Source organism: Homalodisca vitripennis, chromosome 1 (assembly GCF_021130785.1).
Source record: "Homalodisca vitripennis isolate AUS2020 chromosome 1, UT_GWSS_2.1, whole genome shotgun sequence".
NCBI lineage: Eukaryota > Metazoa > Arthropoda > Insecta > Hemiptera > Cicadellidae > Homalodisca > Homalodisca vitripennis.
The window spans coordinates 39302363-39325595 of NC_060207.1; the positions used below are offsets into that span (position 1 = coordinate 39302363).

The 23233-nt window shown below is 32.4% G+C and overlaps 1 protein-coding gene across 7 annotated transcripts in view; it reads right to left on the bottom strand.

The window, feature by feature from the left end:
* The window catches only part of LOC124360096 (dynein heavy chain, cytoplasmic), a 115918-nt gene that overhangs the window by 15424 nt on the left and 77261 nt on the right, over positions 1 to 23233 (bottom strand). For all 7 annotated transcript variants that reach the window (XM_046813445.1, XM_046813436.1, XM_046813418.1 and 4 more), the window contains 15 exons: positions 22649 to 22826; positions 21751 to 21966; positions 20936 to 21093; positions 20230 to 20446; positions 16325 to 16484; positions 15545 to 15732; positions 15037 to 15312; positions 13917 to 14110; positions 11794 to 12055; positions 9643 to 9834; positions 5348 to 5528; positions 4005 to 4249; positions 2505 to 2716; positions 1251 to 1410; positions 723 to 924 (listed from right to left, as the gene is read on the bottom strand). In XM_046813445.1, the coding sequence (XP_046669401.1) occupies positions 723 to 924; positions 1251 to 1410; positions 2505 to 2716; positions 4005 to 4249; positions 5348 to 5528; positions 9643 to 9834; positions 11794 to 12055; positions 13917 to 14110; positions 15037 to 15312; positions 15545 to 15732; positions 16325 to 16484; positions 20230 to 20446; positions 20936 to 21093; positions 21751 to 21966; positions 22649 to 22826 (3041 nt within the window). The remainder of the gene's footprint in view (positions 1 to 722; positions 925 to 1250; positions 1411 to 2504; positions 2717 to 4004; positions 4250 to 5347; positions 5529 to 9642; positions 9835 to 11793; positions 12056 to 13916; positions 14111 to 15036; positions 15313 to 15544; positions 15733 to 16324; positions 16485 to 20229; positions 20447 to 20935; positions 21094 to 21750; positions 21967 to 22648; positions 22827 to 23233) is intronic.

The following is a 23233-nucleotide window of genomic DNA, read 5'->3' on the forward strand; positions in this document are numbered from 1 at the left end:
TTTCTTGAAATTTGTACAGCCTCCTGAGAGAAGTTAATCTCAAAATAAATATATAACTTAGAATAGTACTGTTTTGAAAAATCAAAATTTATAAAAGAATTGTTACTAATCTTGATAACAATGACAAATTTACAAGGCTCAATGGGACATATCCCCATAACGGCGGTGTGTAATTTCGGAACATTATTATTTTTTGGTCTTGGTCCTAAAAGGATTAATAATTTATTTATATACACACTCTTATATATTGTATAAATATTTTATAACATTTATTCCCCATCATTTTGTGAGGTGATCATTGTAGACTGGTACAATATGACAGTAGAATTTAATCCTTTACTAAGGTTGATTTACTACAACAACCATGTTCATTGATCTTTAACAATTCAAACACACTGTGCTAACATTGGGAGAGTGGTGGTTAAAGTATAATGTAAAATAATATGATGTTTTCACTTGTTGCTAAATGCACTTTAGGTTCCTAAATGGAAATGATGTTAGAAATATTGTTTTAAAATTTACTTTGGGGAAGTAACAACTATCAATATTTTATTTGTGACAAATGAAATGCCTATAATTTTTTAGAGTAAGACAACACGTCAAATAAATTGTGGTTAAGTAAAGAGAACCGGTGATTATGAACCAGTCATATATGAACATTTAAAATTGTTTTCATCAACTAAATCTCATATATTTTAGCAATTGTGAAGATCTTGCTGTACCTTGCTGAGCCTCAATGACAGCTGGCTCCACCCTTGCCAGGTCAGCGCTAACAACCTTTTGTTTCTCTCCAATAACCACTGTTTGGATCTCTATCTGTGACTGAATCTCTTGGCTCTGAACCTTCTTCTTCTCAGCTTCTTGTTGATTGGTCAGCATCTGCTTCAGCTTTGCATTGGCTGCTTCATTCTTTGCTTGTAGTTCCTACAACCAATAGAAACAGCTGTTATTTATTTGGAGCAAATAAATGTTCACAACACTAAAATAATACAATAAAATAGTTTCAAAATATATGTTTATTTCCGTTTATCTAAAGTATAGTGTTTGACTACATATCTTCTGAAAAGTGACTAGTTAAAAATTATGCATAAAACACTGAAATCTGTGTAAATACAGTTTCAAAATTCAACAAAATCTGATAATATACCACCAAGATTTTTAGAACATTATCGTACACCATTTATTGACTAATTATGAGGTGTTACTTTTCTTTTTTCTACAAGTACCTTTACAGAGTTATAAGTACAAACCTGAGACTTGACAGCGAGAGACTTCTGCATCTCTTCCACTTGCTCTACTGTCTCGGCAATTTTCCCCAATCCTACGTTGAGGTGCAGTTGCTGCTCTTCCAGCTCCGAGCACTTCTCCCGATGCAACTTCACAAAGTGATTGATAAAGTCTAAGTAATGTCTGAAACATCAAATAGACAATTTTTAAATTAAAGTACTTGTTTTCCCACACAGAGAGAACTTCTAAATTTAAACAGTGTATGATTATCCACACACACAGAGATGTCCCAAAAGGTTTTTGAGCTAAGTTTGATTTCAGTAAAGTCATTAAGAAACCAATTTCTTTTGGACTCCAATATCACAGAAAGTGGACCAAGAACACTAGGCCAATTTAATCTATGAGTCATGTTCTCTAACTTTTACTTTTACTTGACAGATTATAACATGAGCTTCAGAGAATTTGATTTTTACTTGAAAAAGGCATCGGCCTCTGTTGTATTAGTTATAACATGCATTGTATGTTACAACTAAAGACTCAGTCTGGATTGATTGTCAATGTGATTTTTTCAACTTTACAACTATATTCAAACTTAATTTCTACAATATATGAAATTGAAAACATACATATGGTGCGTACAATTACTAATCAGTTCATCATTAATATTAAATAATCTAGCTGATGGTGCATGTTGCATAGCAAAGGTAGTACGCACATTACGCCATACATGGAAGGGAGGAAGAACCTCGACATGATCTAAAGGGACATTTGATTTTGTTAATGACATTTGTGTAAGATGACAATATGCCACTGTGCAACGTTATCGATATAAAACTTTTTTTTTTAAGTAGTGGAAAATGAATGATTTCTGCCCATTATTCAAGTGACACATAGAATCTCGACAGACTCGATTGTTCAATATCATCAAACAATTCTCACTTCAGAATATTTTGTAAAGATGGGGGTGTATGATTTTGATCGATAAATTTGTTTCAATAGAGAAATTAAACTTACAGTACTTGCTTTTGCATCAAATGCTGCTCTGCTAGCTAAATAGTATCACTGTGGCTAGAATTTCAAGAGCTCTGGTTTTACAAATTTTTAATATTTACATTAATTTTAGCAATCATACAAGTATGGGTAACAGATAGTTTTAATACTTTTATAGAGAATTCAAATGAATTCAGAATTGTAATAACCATTTTTGAAAATCATAAATTTTATTTTAGTGTTTCGAAGTTATAATGGATTAGTCTTATCCTTCGTAAAGAATTAACCTGGGTGTGATGGCCATTGTGCGACTTCCTCGTTTGGCCAGCCTAGTGTTGGCCTTGTGTAGTGTCTGATGTACATAGACACAAGCGTTGATCACAGCATCCCTGTGTGTCGGTGTGGAAGGTAGACCTGGGAACGCTGCAGGGAAGAAGTCTGGAGCCTTCCATGTGGGTGGTCCATCCAGGTCCAGCCTATTAGTGAATTCTCGCCCAACCTAAACAGCAGTAATGTTAATTAGCAAAGGGCTTATCAAACAAGTTGGAAGTTACGACTGGGAATCAACCTGACCACTCAACAGTTTGATAGCTTGGCCTCGAAGATGTCATGAATATCCAACAAAAACATTTAAATCATACCAGCAGTAGATTAATGGATTTAATCAATTTTTTAATGTTTTATAACGTTTTATAGATCAATGTATCAAAAGTAATGTTTTAAAAAAGTTTAGTTATATAGTTTTTAATCATTGACTATGTACCAGTTTTTATTACATTGTGATAGCAGAAAACGTATTGTAAAAATAAATATTTGTCTATTGTCCAAACACTCTACTCAACTCAACTCTGCCTACTGATAATTTTCTCATACCTCAACTTATAGAACCTTTAATTTCTTGACAGTCACATATCTTGGATCAACCTGTTTTTTCATGTTACAACAATGTGAGTTAACGTGTTCTTAAAGTAATACCTGACAGCTGTAAACTGATAAATTACTTGACTCCAGCAATGTTTATTTTGCACAGTTACGAAAAAAATTGTTAATTTTTTCGATATCTCATAATATTTTACCGGAACTTAAAATATATGTAATTCTTTTTGGCACTTGGGCACTAAAAATTTATAGCAATGAGACCCAAACCAAAAAATTACATGTTTCTTAATGATTTTTTTGTGAATATATTTCATGTGCATATATTTTTATGTACGGTAAACATGCATTTTTTATTTAATATTTATAGTTTTGGTACCCTTTCAAGAATAAATTTTGAAAGTTGGCAAATCCAAGAAGTTCTCTGATGGAAAATTTCATATAATTTAAGAATATCACCTTCCACTTTACTAAATCTTGTTATACATTTTCAAGTTATTTTGGAAAGTTTTAGCTATCGTCATTAAACATTTTAACTTCCAAAAAATAAAAGCATAGCAACATTTTGGGGGATTTTCAATGGCTTTGCAAGATTTTAAAATTGTATGGATTCATCAGTACATAAGCATCCCACATTTTGTATCATTATGAAGTGTACCTGTATGCATTTTTATAGTAATTTGAAAATTTGCTCAATAATTTTTAATGTTTTGTGCACACTGAAATGAATAAGTATAACAATTTTCAGTCTATGGCATATTTAGAAGTATTCAATCTTTAATGAAGTATGTAAAATGCACCTAACGCCTACATTATGTCTAAAACTTATAAAAATACAAATAGAAGAAAACAACCAAATTTAAAATTCCACTAATATACACTACTACTGGGCCATGTAACACATTACACACCTGATAGAGGGCACTGTCACTCCAATCGCCGAACCAGTTAAGGACACATCGGTTAAAGAGTGCAGGACTGGTGGCAGCTCTGTCCTTGAGACCTTCAGACGACGGATTCATGGTGAAGACGACATGGAGGTTTTTCATAACTTGGCCGGTGAACCATTTGTACAACTCCTCATTCGAGTCCAACATGAGACCCTCTCGCTGGGCTCCTTCCTTACACTGGGTCATCAGAGTTGTATACTCATCACCTGTGGCAAGTGTTTCAGTTCTAGATTATAATTGAACAACACATTAAAGTTACTAATAGTAAGGTGGTATGTATAAAACACATTTGTTTGCCTCAGGTAATATATCTCAAAAACAACATAACAAATTACTTCTAAATTTACAGTGAGGTGCAAAAATATATTTCTGAAAAATTACTCCTGAATAACGTGTATGTGCTCGTTCTGTGTATATTCTCAGTCCTTACAATACCAACATCTAGTTTTGTGTGCCAGTTACTCACTACTACGAAATGTAGTAATAGTATTTTCCGTTCCAACCCAACACAGATACAACACACAATATATATATATTTACAAAATGTTGCATTCAAGACTTGCATTCAAAAAGGAGAAAGGATTTTCAAACTGTCAGGAAATAAGGGAAGATGTTGTGCTATTTGCAGCAAAAAGAGCCTACAAAGTGGCAGCAACATGAAAAATCTAAAACAGCTTGCAGGAAGTGTAAAAGAGGATTTAATGGAATATTTTATTCATATAATATATGCTAAATATAACGCAAGTTCATTTTTTAATTTTGTAAATAATTTGTTTTTTGACAGTGTATTGAACTAAGGGTAGGCATAGCTGGAAAACATTTGGTTTAGTTCACATGAGTCAAATTTTATCCATCCATTATTGAAAAATGCTGTATTTCGGATTTTGTACAAAATGAATAAAATATATAATATTCCTAACTGAGAATTTTCTTGAGAATTATACTTTTTTTAGATGTACATAGACATATTCACTGTTAGAACACATATGACTTTATGCCTAAAAAATTTTTTATCCCTGGCCAGGAGTGTTTAAAACCTTTTATTCAAAAATTTCAAATTTATAATTCTTATTATAAGTATTAAAAATTCATACTAATATATTTTATCTTGTAAGTAAATGACATATTCTGGTAGTCCATTTTATACTATACAATATAAAAGAAAACTGGTAGAATATGGTTTTTAGTTCCTAAAATATAGCAATTTTTCTCAGAAATTTTGCAAATCCCATAAAAATAGCCTAGTATTTCTGGTTTAGTTCTTGTAATATAGACTGGTCTCCAAACGGTTAGTAATAATTTACCTTCAAATAATCCTGGGACCTCTCCATTGGCCAGCAGAGTGTTCATCCTCTCCAGAAATCCAGATTCTAGCACATTAGATTCATCCAGAATGAAGGCTATCTTTTCGTTCTTGCAACCAGATCGTCGGAGGACAGAGCGTAGATCTTCGTCAAAGTCCTCTCCTGTGTACTTGTTGTGGACCTGATGAGAGAGTAGAGATTTTGACATTTCTCATGGCAACAGTAAACACTCAGTTATTTTCATGGGTTTGATCTGTTTTCCATATTATTTACAGTAAACAATTTTACATAGGAAATACACTCAAACAAGTTTTTGAACCTTCATATAAATCAAGAAGTGTTAAATAAAAAAAAGTTTCACATATGTAAAAACTAAGCAAATAAAAGCCATGAAATATTAATAATATATATAATATAGTTTTAGTTTATTCAAGTGTAATTATTTTACACTACTGTGTATATTATGTTGTAATTATAAATATTGTTTCCTTCTGTTATAATATAAACTGTTTTAAATCAAGCTAGTGGTCATTTTTAGTCATTATTGGTAATCTACTAAATATGCTTTTCCGCAGTATCTATGAGGGTCAATCTTGTGAATAATAATAAATAAAGAGTTACCTCTACTAAGGTTTATCTGCTCTGAGGTACAATCCCACGACATTAGACCATAATGGATTGTTAAAGAACTTTCCTTAGGAGATTATATATATAACAACTTTATAAACAATATTTCATAACTTTTCCTAAAAACTTTCAGTACTAAAGAATTAAGATATTGCTTGATATCTCAGCTGTAAAAAATTAATAAAAAGTAAATAATATTGAATAATATTTAGCCAATAATATTACAAACACTGATGCGTATGTCAATTGATGTCACAGTCAGGATCCCCCAGATTTTGAAAATATCTCTGCAGCTATTACTTGATCCTAATCCTGCCATTACTCTTATGACTTTTTTTTGTATAAGCAGGACTCGGCGGAGGTTACCTTCTGAAGAACCACCTCAAACGGCAATTCCATAGCACAGATGGCCTTCGAATAAAGCATGATAAGCTTTCCTTGTGGCTTCATGTGTGCTGGTTACTTTAACTCTTTTTAAAGCAAACAATGCGGAGCTAGCTTTAGGCAGAGGCTATCTGTGTGACTATCAGCTTAAGTTTTCATCCACAATAACCCCCAGGTGTTTAACTTTATTTGTTGCATGGAGGCCAGGCATTTTACTCATCACAGATCCTTTTTTACTACACAGTATTCTTGTGCTAGGTTCAGAACTATGTAGGTGTTTATTTCTAGTTGTTTAATATTACTGTTAGATGTTAGTAGAACACTGTCATCAGCATATATGACCATTTTACAATATTCTCTTAGATGCTCTGGAAAGTCATTAATGAAAAAATTAAACAAAACTGGTCTTGTAACTCAATTTTTTTTCCTTTAGTTCCACAATTTGTCTTCGATTCTTGATGTAGCTAGTAAACCACCTGAGTGCAGATTGTTCAATGCCTAAATTTTGGAGTGTAGCTAGTATAGTATCATGTCCTAGACAATCGAAGGCTTTGCTGGGGTTAAGGTATAAACTAGTAATAGTATTGCCAATATTGTCTATTATGCATTAAATTAGGTCTATAATTGCAGTTGTTGTTGATTTTCCACAAATACATCTATGCCGTTTGTCAGTTAGTATTTGATCCTGTTGTATGAAGTTTACAAGTCTAGAAAGTATGATTTTTTTTTCAATGAGTTTGGAAACTGAGGGTAATGAAGAGATTGGGCTATAGTTAGTTATGTTTTGGGGTCTCATTGTTTCAATTTTGGACACAGTTACAGTTTTGCTATTTTTAGTTTTGTTGGAAAGATGCTTTTTCCATGGACAAATTTGAACTTTTTACTAGGGATATATATTTATATCTCATCTGTAAATGGTACATCTCATCTGTACCAGCAGAAGTTGAGTTATTCGCAGATCTAATAACTGTGGCCATCTCATCTGCTGTAGTTGGGGCAATTGTATAGCATGTCTCTTGTACGTGGCAGTTTTGGATAGTCAGTTCAGAGTTTCAATTCAATGAGTTTCAGAGTCCAGAGTTTCAGCCCAGTCATTTAACTTCAATGTTTCTTCAGCTACATTTGTGAAGTATGTATTAAAACAGTTAACTATTTCATTAGTGTCCCTTAAGAGTTCTATATTAAACGTTTCAGGTTTAGTCTTCCTCCCCCTTTCACTGTTAATAATTTTTGAGATGGCTTTTGGGTAATTCTAAGCAATATATGGGTCAACCTCGATTTTTCTCATATTACAATATAATGTTCCAATAGTCAATTAGAAAAGGAAATGACTAGAATTTCTTGCCGGAAAGCAGTTATAGGGAGCAGGCAACTCATATTACAACATAATGTTCCAATAGTCAATTAGAAAATGAAATGACGAATTTCTTACTGGAAAGCAGTTATAGGGAGCAGGCAACCGCGAGAATGACCTATTAGTGATCAGGGGCACTGACGTGATCTGGGCTTCAAATTTGGAACTACTCGAGTTAATTTTTTTTGTAAAAGAGCAAGCAGCGCGAAGCGCTGCGCAGTGGGCAAGCATCGTGCGTGATCTTCGTCTATACTGAATTGATTCAGGCCAAAGGAATGACACAGATTCCTTTACCAGATTTTTACGGAGATTTTGTATTGGGCGGATTATATTGGTTTACTTTGCTTTCCAGCATGTAATTATGTGTTTAAAATTGTTTTACATACATTACCTACATTATATTGTAATATGTAATAACAATTTATCAGAAATTTTTAATAAAAAAAAGGATCACGCACGATGCCTGCCCACTGCGCAGCGCTTCGCGCTGCTTGCTCTTTAAAAAAAAAAAAAAAAATTAACTCGAGTAGTTCCAAATTTGAAGCCCAGATCACGTCAGTGCCCCTGATCACTAATAGGTAACTCTAAGCAATATATGACCGTCTGGCGGTTGCCTGCTCCCTATAACTGCTTTCCGGCAAGAAATTCTAGTCATTTCCTTTTCTAATTGACTATTGGAACATTATATTGTAATATGAGAAAAATCGAGGTTGGCCCATATATTGCTTAGAATTACCGGCTTTTGTTTTATTATCAGCTTGGTAAATATGGGATGCATTTCCTTCTTGTCTAGATTGTTTCAATTTTCAGTCATAATTTTCTTTTTTGCTGAGGCAGCCTCTTTGTCATCTACATTTCCAGTCATAAGATATTTAACTTGTGCTTTAAGGAAATCATATTATTTAAGATTTACCATTTCTTTGGTGTAGGTGATCACTATGCCCTTTTACCTTCCTGTCTCGAATTTTAATTTTTGTGCATGTCCAGTCAAGAGCAGATAAAAGTGATGTGCTAAAATAGAAATAAGCTTCGTAAATATTGGAGGTTTGGATAACAGTGCCCCGGTTTCAGATGACAGTCACTTTTTTAAGCTTAATAGATTGTTGTGGGTAAGCTGTCATTTTAATGCATATGTATTTCTTTTTAACCGTTTTGGTAAGTGAAGTTTGCAATATTGCCCTGTGTGAGTCACTTCCACAGTTTAATTGTCCTCACATATGTCTGTACACACAAATATCTATTTGGGATACAGAGGTATATAAGTAATCCAGGTCGATGGAAGATTTATTCTATTGATTTTATATTCCCCCAGTAGTTCGTTCAGAGCTCATTGCTCGTTTGGGGTCTCATCCAGGTTGTCAAGGATATCAGAAATTACTTACAGATTGTATCGAAATTTGAACCTGGTGGTCAGTAAATTCCCATTAGATATAATAATACCTACCGTATGCTCTTATTAAAGTGTAGTCAACTAGTCTAGCTTGATTTATTGTTCCTTCTTTAAGTCAGTGTTCTGTAATTATCACTAAATCTGGAATTATTGTAGTATTCAGTTGATGTTCTAATCTTTCAATTTTGTTTGCTAACCGGTCCATATTCTGGTGGAAGATTGTTATCTAATCAGTAGGTTTTGGTAGGCTTACTACAAATAGTGATTGGTTGTGTTTATCTGGTCTAAAAAAAGGGTAAGACTGGTGAATTTCTGTTTGTGTCAGGTTCTGATGGTGGGCTGACAGCGCAGGAGAACTCCTAATGCTGCTGCAGAAATAGCAATAGCAGTCTTGTCTTTTGCTTTTCCAGTGTAGGTGTAGTGTGTTGCCATATTATGCTTTTATTTCCCCTATGGTCTATTAATAAATACCTAAATACTGGTGACAATTAATGTCAAGGAAATAGTGATTACACCACAGATTTACAAGATGAAACTCACCCTGATCTGGAAGACAGAAAGACCATTCATGAATGCCACAAAACGAGAGAGAGTGGTCTTGCCAGCCCCTGACACTCCGATAAGCAGCAGGTGTCCCTGGGGTTGGCGGAAGATCCGGTCGATCCGGAGCACGTGATCCAGAACCTCATCAAACAGAACCAGTGGCACATCCAACTCTTCGTCATAGAATACCTGTCCACAACATTACAGTTCAACTATGTTTGATCATAGCATTATGGAAGTTGTCTCATTTAAAAGATAAATAAATAAATAATTAATTAAGATATAATTAATGTGTTAATAAATAATTAATAGCATTTTAAAAGAATATTTAACTGAAAGACCACTATCCAGCCTGATGAATATTTTTTATTTTAGCAATTTTAAAATCTAACAATTTTTAGTAGATATTGTGAGTTCTGTTCCCGCTATTGTTTGCATTCTTTCGCTATCATTTGCATTCATTGAATTTTAGTTTATACTTAATAGTTTAATATTTATGATCTATTTGTATTTATTTATATTAATATTTTTAACAAACATTGTTTCACACCGTTCTTCTATGAACTATATCAAGTTAAATGCTATGTACACTGTATGAATAAAGAATATTTGAATTGTATATTGTAATATATACTATTACTATTATTACTTTAAATAAATGGTTAAACTTAATTTGTATTCTGATTATAGTTAGAAATAACAAATAACTCAGTATGATATAAATGTGAACTTTAATGATGATAAATTAATTGGCATACAAGTTTGAATTTTGAAACAAGATGGAGGATACAATAATGGTAAATTTTTAAATACAATTCTTAATTTTTAGGGAAGGGTGGTCGTGCTGGCTTAATGAAATAGAAATATTGGGTATTTTATTTTATAAAAGATATTGTAATTTTGAAAAATATTTTTGTTAAAATTTAATTCTATTAATTTTGAATTATTAACCAAATTGAATGTTCCTGGGTTTTATGTTCTTCCAATGAATCACTGTTAAACTTAAAAAGAATTTTCTCACCCAATGTCTGTCTTCTGCTTCTTTATACTTCAGTGATAATAAGAATTTAATAAAGTAACCTTTCAAATACTGCTGAATAAATGTAACCAGTTTCTTTATAATAATAATCTTGCTTCACTTCTTTCAGATCCCTCTCTCCTCTTCACCTTTTAAATATCTGCTCTCTTCACTCTTCAACAATCATCCCTGCACACTGTATCACTGACTTTAGTTCACTTTATAACTTTTGAATTTTATATGTAATAAGGTGAATTTTGATTAATTTTGATTTCGTATTTATTATTGTTTGTAGTTAAATTTGAGACAATTTATAAATAATTATTCCTTAATTATTATTACTAATAAATTTCTAAATTAAATTAGGCCTAAGTATTGAAATGAATGTGAGATGGGTGTATGAAATGAGTCATTACAATATGCATCCAGATATTTATTTTTTGTCTATACTTTTAGAATATTTAAAAGGTGAAGTAAAAAAAATGTTTTAGACTTTATTTCAATAATTTATAACAATATAGAAATAATTATAGACCGTTAATAGAATCGTGATAAGATTTAGCAATTTAAAAAGTGCATCACTGTAAACAATTGAACATTTACAACTATTATACCATCATATCAACACGTAAGGATCATTTGATAACACATTACTTATTTCAATGCTTAACATTAATGTCCTGTAAATGTGTGAGGCTACACACAATTTTTTCTTTGTTGACTTGACATCTATTTACTACTTCTAGGATGATTGTAACACTATTTTTATATAAAGGTTTAAGCCATTTAAAAATGTGTACTATAAAACTTTGTTCCTGTAGACTACTTTTTATATTCTTTGTTTTTTTTTTTAACTAATTACATTGAAAATGGTTTCATACCATTAAAAGTAAAAGAAATCTTTCTCTTATTACAAAAATACAATTTTTATTTACTGTTTATAGATTGGATTTAAGTAACTATATCATGAAAGAGATATTAAACATTAAAATATTAAGCAGATTTGTGCTTAAAAAGGTTAAATTTATGTATACATCTCAGATATGCAAATAAAATGAAACTCTGTGGTTTGATTTATTTATATGACAAACATAATAGTTTCCTCATAAAGAACATGTACGATTGCTCACCTTGAGTCGGGCCTTAACATAGTCCCTCAGTTGGTTCCTGTCTACAGGCACATAATCCTTGCTCAGCCAGTTACTGTAGAGAATGGGTCTAGCCAGGGCAGCCTCTCTGTCTACGCTGGGGAAGTGTTTCAGTGCAACTAAGTCGATGTTTTCGTTTGTCCATCGTCGCTCGGTATCCTCCACTAGTCGGTCTTGGAACAATCTGAGAGCCTCGTGAGCCCACAGCCGAACCAGACCTTCCACGTTCAGGCTGTCAAGGGGCCTGTACGAATAATACACAACAGACTTACAGCACTATCCCAAAAGAAAGAAAAAGAAGGACCAAAGTGTTGCTGATACGTTGTCGCTCAGAATTCTCTAATAATAATTTTAAAACAGAATCAGAACTCCAAGAGCTAAAGGACATACCAGGCCTTCTATATTCTGTATGCTTATGTACTTGAGCGGAAATCATCAAAATATAAAACCTGCAGGACTACAAACACATAAAAACAGGATTGATATTTGCTCTCTACCTTTGCACAGAGTCTCCTAGTATATTAGCCTCAGGGCCTCAAAAAGGTATGGATATCAAATCACATAAATTTTATTGTCACATCACTTTTAAAGCATACAAATTGTTAACGATTAAAAATTGTCGGGTAGTAAAGTTTATTAACCCTAAAAATGCAGCATATGGATATATCTGCACCACCAGAATTACGGTATACGAACATGTCCGTATTATCTTACTTAGTTTGTTGTGTACATTATAAATAAAAATTCGCAAAAGTGCTGTGAATATGCAGGAGAATGTGTATTGATCAGGAAGTATTGTACGGCATGTGGATATAGGCATTTGACTTACCTATGCAAATGGCAGAGCAACTAGTCACAGCTAAGCTTTATTTTAAAAAATTTTTGTTTATTATCGGATGTTGCAAGAAAAATTTTATGAAAAGAATAAATCTGACTTAAGAAAAATTACATTATTAGGCAAAAATAGGAGATGAATTATTTTTATTACTATTAGTACATAAAACTTGAAAATATTAAATTGAAATAAGCTTGACTAACATTTTGATAATTCTAGTCTGGGAATATTTTATTTAAACTGATCCAAACCCAACTCAGCTCCAAAAACAGGAAATCCATCTACATAGTGTATTAAGTTAACAGAAATAAAGAGGGTAATGTTACAGAGCAACTTCCTCAGGTACAAAGTAAGGGTATATAATCATAGAATCATGCATGAAACAATAATGTTAAAAAACCAAAATTATATATTCTATAAAGAGCAGTTTGTTTCTAGAAACATATAGAAGCATTACAAAAGAAGTTATCTAAATTTACTAGTTAATAAATATCTTGATAAGTTATCAATACAATAAATAATTATGGGTTTAAGTATTCTGGGTTACAAAATAGCTCTTCAAACATCTGAACAAATTATTGTGTGTATTAATATTGAAATCGGGAAAAACTCAATTCTCAACACTTTAGTAAGTTATCAAGGTCTATTACAAAACAGCAAATCTCAATTTTGAGCGCATTGGCTCTTACCATAACAATCAATGTATAAAAGCATGAAAAAAGGGTGAGTTATCATAGCAATTAATGTTATAATATTATTGTTGCTCTACTCAACTACCTTTCAAATTATAATAACAATCAATGTTATAATATACAAAAAATGCTGTTCTCAACATTTTGACAAGTTAATAATGGTAGCAATGCTGCAATAAAACTAAATATTCATTTAAATTCTGTGTCAAGCTGCAAACAATTTTCTCAAATCCTTGTGTAAGTGGTTTTTCTACTTTTCTACTCGTTGGTCATTACAGTTGAATTATTATGTCCCTTGAAATCTGTTTTCCTTAAATAAATCAAACAGTAAAACAATCAAAGGAAACTTAAAGGCAAAGGTAAAGGTGATTTTAAGATCATGAGTGCTTCAACATCAGCAGCTAACATCTGCCTATTTTAGTGATGTTTGTATTAATGCAAATTTTTACATGACTGCAACAGATATTTTGGGGAAATTTGAAATACAACCATTAAATTCTACTAATATTTCTAATGACAACAGAAAAAAATATGAGGACTAAATTTTTAAGTATTAAATGTTTGTTGATAACCTGTACCTGATAGCCTCACAGATTCCTCTGACCCATCTGGTCATTTCTCTGGGGGAGTAGACGTAGTGAGGTTGCATGTCTTGGGTGAAGCGTTCCTGTGATGCCAGGTAGAACTCCACCATGGCATTAGTCAGTGCATTTGCAAACCCTCGCAGTGAGGGGATCATCCGCAGCATGGCTCGGCTGAATGTTCCGTAGATCTGTCCAAACATTTATATTGTTACTATCACAGATAACCACTAAAAATTAAACAACTTTTAGCAACATCTGTATAATAACTGCATTGTTATATAAAATAAGTTCTTTGGTGTAGGCTATTCAACATTAAAGTTTAATTTTAAGTTGGCATTCATTTATATTCAAATTATAGAAGTGCTATCACTACAACACCTCTTTATACATGATATCATTGCTTTCCATTTATTTTTTATATTAAATAGGACAGGGATTTTATATTAGTTCGTCTACTATGATAACACCATAGTTAATGTATATAATGCAAGCAATTTATGCACTTTGTACACTGGTGAATATTTATACTCTACAGATCTCAAAACATTAGTGAAATTTTTAAGATTTTAGATTATAGTGAAACTTTTTATTTACTAAAATAGAGAGATTCAGCATCTTAACAGAAATGATTTCAATGCTAACCTACTGAAAGAAACTTGATTACAAACTCTTAAATAACAATAACAAAATTAAAATGTAAAAGTTTACACTACTATAATTGACAAAAATAGTTGTGTAGCTCATTTACAATTTAAAGTTTAAGTACAGCCAAATATTAACAAAAGGTTTTTAATACCAGAACAAATAAAATAAACAAATTTTGAAGTAATTTAACTAGAATTATTCTACTCTTAAAGTGTTTCTTATTCCTATATAATGTATATATTTTAGTAAACTTTGACTCATCACACTTTTATCTACAAAGATTTTGGCACCAAGTTACCTCCTAAAATCAATGATTAAAATAAAATCATATTTCTTAGTTTCATGTTAGAAACATTTTGTATGAAAGAAAATATAATGGCAATGGTGTGGAAGCTAAGAAAACACTGGAATAGAAAAAATTATGATGTCTTAGGAATATAATATTCCAGTCATCGTGAACCCAGTTTACCTGTTTAAGAGATGTTTCACCCGGGTAGTCAACGTAGATAACGGGTACATGTCTTAGGAAGCGGTGCGACAGGGGTTTGCGGCCAGGATCTGTAGGGGGGTTGCAAGCTCCCACAAACTGTATTCGTTCCAATGAGACCCATGCTTGGTCACTGGCCCGGTAGAATCCACGGTGCTCCACCAACTGGCGCAGGAACGATATCACCCGCTGTGTTCCATATTGGTCCATGTCTGGGAGATTGATTTCATCGCAGAACAACACCAGCCACTTGCCCAGCTGTAATCAATTAAACATCAACCATTTAATTCTAATATGAAATGGTTTATAGAGTAGTTTTTAAAAGAGCAATATTAAGTAGCTATTCATTAAACTATTCCTTAATTAACAAGGTGACAGAGGGGACAAGGAGTAAATGAAAACATTTCCTCTTGATTGCAATTTTTGCCATAAAATTTAAAACAATAACAAATAAAATTTGTCTGGATAGTTAAAAGATACAATCACAAACCTGTACGGGGGACAAGATGACACCGTTGGGAGTTTTTCTATACTCGCAGTAATGATCAAATGTCTTGAGCAGCAGCTCAGGAGTGGTGGCGGAGGAGAAGTTGAGGCCCACCACTTCCATGTCTGGCAGAGCTCTCAGTGCGGAGAACAGGGTCATGGTCTTCCCTGAGCCAGGCGGGCCACACAATACTGCACAACATAATAGAGGGAAACAATTTAATGAGAATAGCCAGAACCTGTGTCTTCAAAAAACATAATACACAGAATAGACATTGAACTTGATTAGCAACTATACAGTCAAAAATTACAATAATGTGATATCTTTTCAGCTGATGCTTTTTGATAACAGGAGATTTAAAGAATAAATTAAAAGTTGAAAATGTGATAGCTCATCACCTTTCTTACCTTTAAATCCGACATTAAACAAAATTCTAACCAATTAATATTAGATTTGAAAACTTTACGTATTAATTTTATATTTCAATAATATAACAAATTTAAACTGTAGAATTAAATTATCTTAAATTTTAGATCTAATTTGTATCCTTAATAAATTAGCAGAACAGATATAATGCACAACTTATTTCTTTCTCAGATTAAACATTCAAACATACATAACATTAATACTCTGTAGCAACCATTAAATAATGTTGTCTGTGTCCATTCTTATCTTTTCTATTGCTTTAATGATACCAGATACGGAACTAGAAAATTGTTTACCCATTATAACAATTGTAAAACATGGGTATACAGAAAAGGGACAAGGGAACAATTCACTCACCAAGAGGTTTATGCTCAGCTAACCATGTGTAGAGGAGAGCCTCATGTCTGACTGTGTCTAGTGTGGGCACGACAATGTCTGGTGCTGCCACCTTGTGTGTCTCCACCTCAATCTGTGGCACCTTGCAGGACCACAAGCACCACTCTCCTTGGATGCTCACCTGCAATAAATACACAACAATGTAATCAAACCAAGCTATTTAAGCTAATAGTAATCCAAAAGAAATGAAGTTCTTTAAAACACTAAATTAAATTGAAATAACTTACAAATGTAACAAAAGAATCCCAGAAATTTAATTAATTTTCTAACTCATAATCTACTAAACGAGGTGTGACAGAAAAGTAATGAGACTGGAATCCCCGAGAGTGATTTGGCAACACTGCAACATTCTTTGTATAAAAGCTTGTCAAGAGACCCAGTAAAAGTTTTAACCTTGTGTAATGACTACATTATCTATTATAGCAAGATATAAGAAGTTTTTGTGTGTTGAGTATTTTGATAATAAAACAGCATAGCTTGAAACACAGTGTGCCATTAAATTTTGTGTTTGGCTAGGTGAATCTGCGTATTTGACTTTTTAAAGTTGAAAAAAGCCCATGGGAAATGTTTATTATCAAGAGCACAAATTTTTCGTTAGCATAAACAATTTTCATAGAGCAAGAATGAGTTGAAAATAAACCTCGCTTGGGGAGACCTTCAACACTGAAAACTGATTAGAACATGGAACGAGTGATGTCAGACAGTAATGAAATGAAATGATTTATTAGCCCAATAGAACATTACAATGTTATAAGGCTCGTCAAGAAATAATAACACTAAATACTAAATAACAATTAAAACAAAAAAATACTAACTACAACACAAGTAACATATAGCTAATACTAGGTGGTATGATATTTCACATCTTAATTATTTTCTGGTGAATTCGAAAGAAAATCGTCAAAAGTATAAATTTCAGTTTGAAGCATGTATTCTTTAATAGTTTTTTTGAAAGCCTTTAATGTAGGAAACTCTCTCCATGCTAAAGGTAATTTGTTAAAAAAATGCTGACTATTGTAAGAGAAAGATGTTTTAAAATGGATTGTTCTGTGTATAGGAACAGGTAGAGAATAACTATTACGTGTTGTGTAGTTATGATGGGAGATAAGGGGATTGGACTGTATCCTTTTTATATGTTTGAGTTAAAACTTCCATTATGTAAATACTTCTTACTGTTAAAATTTGAAGATTAAAAAAAATGTCCTCTACATGATTGATTAAATTTCAAATTTCCTAGAATTCGGATTGCTCTCTTTTGAGTTTTGAAAACCTGTTCAATAAATGGTGAACCTTCCCCAGGAAACAATTCCATATCTCAACACAGATTCGAAATAGCCAAAATAAATAGTTTTTGCTGTTCTTAAGTCAGTCAAGTCTCTAATTTTACGAATAGCATAACATGCTGAATTTTAGTTTCCCATTTAACTGACTGATGTGATTTTCCCATCTAAGATTGTCATCTAAAGTAACACCAAGAAATTTTACAATTTTTTGTAGAAGTAAGTTTACTTTGGTAAAAAGTTATTTCAAGTTGTTCTCTAAAGTTTCTAATAAAGTGAAAATTAAGTATGGATGTTTTGGAAATATTTAAGGATAGTTTGTTAGCTTTAAGCCAGTTAAAAATCAAACTAATGTTATCATATAATTTTTGAGATAGTTCAGTTTTATTGTCAGATTTAATCAAATTAGTGGTGTGTCATCAGCAAAGAGAATTAATTTGTCACATAAATTGAACTGCTTGGGTAAGTGGGTATAAAAATTAAAAATAGTATTGGACCTAAAACTGACCCCTTGGGGTACGCCTGCCTCCAAATAGCGGGCAGGAGATAGATATTTATGGACAGAACCAGCACTGTTTTGAACTATCTCTACTACCTGGCTGCTGCGATCCCTCAGAAAGCTACTAAACCAATTGAGAGCAACTCCTCTGATGCCATAATACTCCAATTTATTTAACAAAATTTCATGGTCTACACAATCAAAAGCCTTCTGGAGGTCACAGAACAGGCCACAGGTCGACTGTCCCTGGTCCAAGGCAGTTAGCACATAATCAGTTAAACTTATGATAGCATCTGAAGTTGACAAATTAGATTGAAAGCCAAATTGATTTTGATTTATTATTGAGAATGATTTAAAAAAATTTTCAAGCCGTAATTTTACAATAGTTTCTAATAATTTTGAAAAAACTGAAAGAACTGAAATAGGTCTGTAATTTTCTGCAAGATTTGAATTATTGTTTTTAAATATTGGAGTTACTCTGGCTACCTTGAGACATTCAGGGAAGACTCCGTGAGTCAGGGAGCTATTCACCAAAGAGCAAAGAGGTTTTGACAGGATGTGGATGTGTTCCTTCAATATCCTTGGAGGTATTCCATCCAGATATTAATGTATACAGATAAGGTAGGAGTACATCACACGCCAGATTTTTGGCTTTGCTGAGATTATTAAAATGAAAAATTTGAAGTCTATAGTATAGCTCCTTTCATTAATAAGATGTTCTGTGGTAGATAGACAGGTGAACTATAATGCAAAAAATATATTTTTACAAACCACCCTGAAGACAAAAGGAAATTGCGTCAGCATACTGAATGACAGGCTTCATTAACACTCAGCCAAATTCCATGGTTGGATAGGCACCACCATAAAACTAATTCTTGTAAATGTAGAAATGAATTTTCATTCAAAATTTAACATCTATGGATAAAACCTTTCTCGAGATATCTATCCACATGCTATATTCAAAGGTTTGTTCATTAAGTTAGAATACTTTGCAGTGATAAACCAATATAATTTTATTTTAACTCTATATGCTATACATAAAGTCATCACAAAACTATGTTGTATTTATTGAATTAGGTAGGTTATATGTGTTATTATGTCAAATGTTAAGATCTAATATGATTATAATTAGATTTTTTACAGATTTATTTATTCTGCTGTTTTCTCACTGCCATTTTTGTTATCCATAAGACCAAGCTAAAAATTGCTGCTAACACTCAGCCAAATCCCATAGAACGACACAAACACTGATAAAATTCAGTTTTGCTTCTATAGAAATGAAGCTTCATGCTGAATTTCAAGTCCATACATCAGTTCACTTTTGAGATATCGTGAAGATAGAAAGACAGACAGAAATGAAATTTTTTCAGCCCCATGAGTAATAGACTTTGCTAACGCTCAGCCAATAATGTCCATTGAGTTGAGTTTAATTGTTTCACTCATTCATCAGTGTTACTTACCACAATTTTGAACGGAGCAAATTTTAAATTTGTGTTTTAAAATTAAATAGCAAAGAACAAATTATATCATAAAAATTAGTTTGCTGGATTCTTTTGTAAAACTTTTGAACCACTAGAGGTTGAGATAGAACGATAGAACATAAAAGAATAATTTCATTTCATTTCCTTTTACATAATTTGTTACCTTTCATGTAATGAAAATAATGTATATTATCCATACATTTCTTATACTCTATGATATATTTCATATATCATACTTTAGTCTGTGGTATATTTAACTCAAAACAATTTGAATTATCAAAATAAATTATTGGTGGATAGTGAAGTTGTGTGATGTCAGCCTTCACGGTAGGACAGCCAAACTTATTTGATAAACTATCATTATACTTTATAAAAACTTCCAGAAATTGATTTCCTTGAACCAAAAGGCTCATAATTAATAATTGTGAAAACATTACATGACAAATACAATAAGAACATTTGAATATTAAGAAAAATAAACAAGGAAAAAAGATATTAAACAAAGTGTTTGAATTTTATATGATTGTAAATTTTCCACTTTTATTTAAATATAGGATAAATTAATGATATGCTGATTATTTACCAGATAGCAACATTTTAACTGACCTCATAGTCTATGATGGGCATGTTGGCAGAGGCAGAAGGCAACGGGATGGTAGTAACAGACCTCATAAAATCACCCAAATCCTGCCTTACTTTCAATTTGGCATCGCCGGCAAAGCTCCACAACAGTGAGTATACCAGCACCTTGGGTATGTACTGCTCCAGCTGTTCAGGGGGCAGTGGGAAGTCAGAGTGGGCATGGTTGTACTGCACCACGTTTCTGTAAGTATTACATTGTTATCAAGACTGACATTTTTATTTTTCTCCTGTGTTAACCTGATTTTAAAAATTTAATTTGTGAAAATCTTCACTTTTCATTGAAATATTAGTTTGGAGTTAATAATAATATTTTCCCAAACATAAGCAAAGGCAGTATAATTAGGCACAATAGCAAGAAATGTTATAAAATATTATAAATATTACAAATAACAACAATAAAATTAAGTACAGGGCTTGACAATATTCCTGCCAAAATATTCTAAAATAATATTAGTGACTTCTTGAACCTGTTGAACCTAATTAAAATAAACTCAATGGCTGTATCCATATATAATGTACCCATATAATTTTTTAAATCTTTAACATAATAGACAGAACAGAGCAGCCACAAACAGCACTGCTTCAACGTACAATGTGAGCTTAACAAAGTAAATGGCCATATTTTATATTTATAATTCTAGTTTGGTAGTTCTCCAATGAAAACACAAACCTGACTCCCTGGTTGAGCATAGAGAACAATGAGCTCAGGGCCCTCAGTCTGGTAAAGTCCATGATGTGCTCCTGCTTCATGGCATATTCCAAGCACCTCACCACAAGTCCATCAGGGGAAAAGTGCATTTGTAAGATCATAGCCACATCTTGCTGAACCTGTAAATAGCATATTAATTAATTACTTAGTTCAAATTTGGACAGTACAAAATATATTCAACTCCGATTGGAAGTTCAAGGAGTTTGCAAACCTCGTATAATCTAATCAAGTACAGCAGTATGAGTTCTATGAATATACAGTAATGATTTATTATTGAAAATTAACTCCAAACCATAATTTTGGAGAAGTAATGTATAATGTGAAGAAAGTAACAAAAGTTATCATATAGTTTGTCAATAGTAATGGAACATTCTTTAAGTAGTATTTAGTTGGCTAATGATTGGTGGTGCCTAGATGCTATGGTATAAATCTTGACACTACATAATCAACAAGAACACCATCAAAAATAATACTAATAAAATACTCAATAAGTCCAACAACCCAAGTATGAGAATGTTATCATATCTTGAATAATTTCCTACTGTAGTGTCATTGGTCAAATCGTACAACATTTATCCAGCTTAAAGAATGCAACATGCATTGCTTATTTAGAATGGTTTGGATGCTTAGGTTATTCACAGTAAATTGAATCAGGAAACCTGGTTAAGAGCCTCTATTTTAAAATTGCTTAGAATCAATATTTTTAAAGAAGATATACGCCTAGTGAAGATGTACTCAATGTTTAATGTGTACATTAAAGTATCAAGCCATTATACCTGCATTGCTGGTGAGATCTCCTCCTCCTTGTTCTCACTCTGAGCCTTCTTAGGTGCAAAGGTGAGAGAGTCATCGTCAGCTTCTTCTAGAGGGATGTGGCGCAAGCGAGACAGGTAGTTTTCAAATATCATTTCTGTGGACAGCACGTCCTCGCTGAACCACACCATGCCGCACCGTGACACTGTTGCCAGTGTAGCATACTTCAGATCCTGGACCTGGATCCCAAAAACATATCTATGGTAGCTAATATTGTTTTTATTTCACATTTGTAAGTTCAGTTTGTCAATCATGAATTTTATTTGATTGATGTTCAATTTACAGTAGAACACGTCACTTGATATTTTTTTTTATAAGCTAAACTTAATGAATTAAAAAAAACTGTATGCTCGTTCAATGTTAGATATAGTATCAGACTATACTATTTACATAATCTCCACAAAAATAACTAAGGAATAAAATAATCTATTTTACAAAATCATTAAGTTTCTTAAAAAAAAGGCATCCTGCTCTCCTCACATACAACCTAGAAAAGACTATTGTAAATAGAAATGGTATCGAACATATATAAGTTGGAATACTCTTTCAGTGTTCCTTAGCAACCCCAAAAGATCTACATCACAAAAATGGCTCAACGTGACCATAATAAAAGGAAACCAAAAAGATGTCCCTGCTACACAAACAAATTAGACGACTGATAATTTCTAAGTCTAGGGTACTTTGTTTAAATATCAAGTGGTTTGTTTACAAATTTTGAACAGCCAATACCGAGTTCAACCATGAAAAAAGAGCACAAGAAAATTTTTTACTTGTTTGAATGTATGTTTTTCAATAATGCTTTTCTCTTTCATATGCTAACATGCCTTGCAGTCATCTCCATTTGTCTAGTGATATACTGACCTCGAACATGACTCGGACATTGGGTGGCAGTGACAACCGCTCTCCATTGGGTAAAGTCAGCAATTTGTTGTCATCTAGGACAGAGTTAAGATTCTCCACCCACTCTGGATCTACATCGCCATCAAAGATGATCCACTGTCGCTTGTTGATCTCACCTCGCACATTGTCAATGATTTTCCTGCAAAGTGTCACACTTAGAACTTACGAGCTCCAAAATAACCATTAAATTTCTGATCTATTACAGAATTGAACACCCAATAGCTCTTTGTGAATTAAAACAGGAATACTGACTTAGAGAAATTGAAAAATGCTGCAAACATAATAATGCATTACTAGAAATTTTACTACAACTCTATTATAACCTTATTCAAGCTTTCGATGAGTACAAAAAATGTTTTTAAATAGTAATTATGTTATGTCTTGGAACCTCATTAAAAAATAAAGTGCAAAGGAATATGGACAATAGGTCCAGAATGTCATTAAAGGGATTAACAAAGATATAGGTTTTCATTTTTGCTTTTTCAAAGCATATTCATTGTATTAAAAACTGGTGTAACAAAGTAATAGTATGTTGTAATCTGCCTA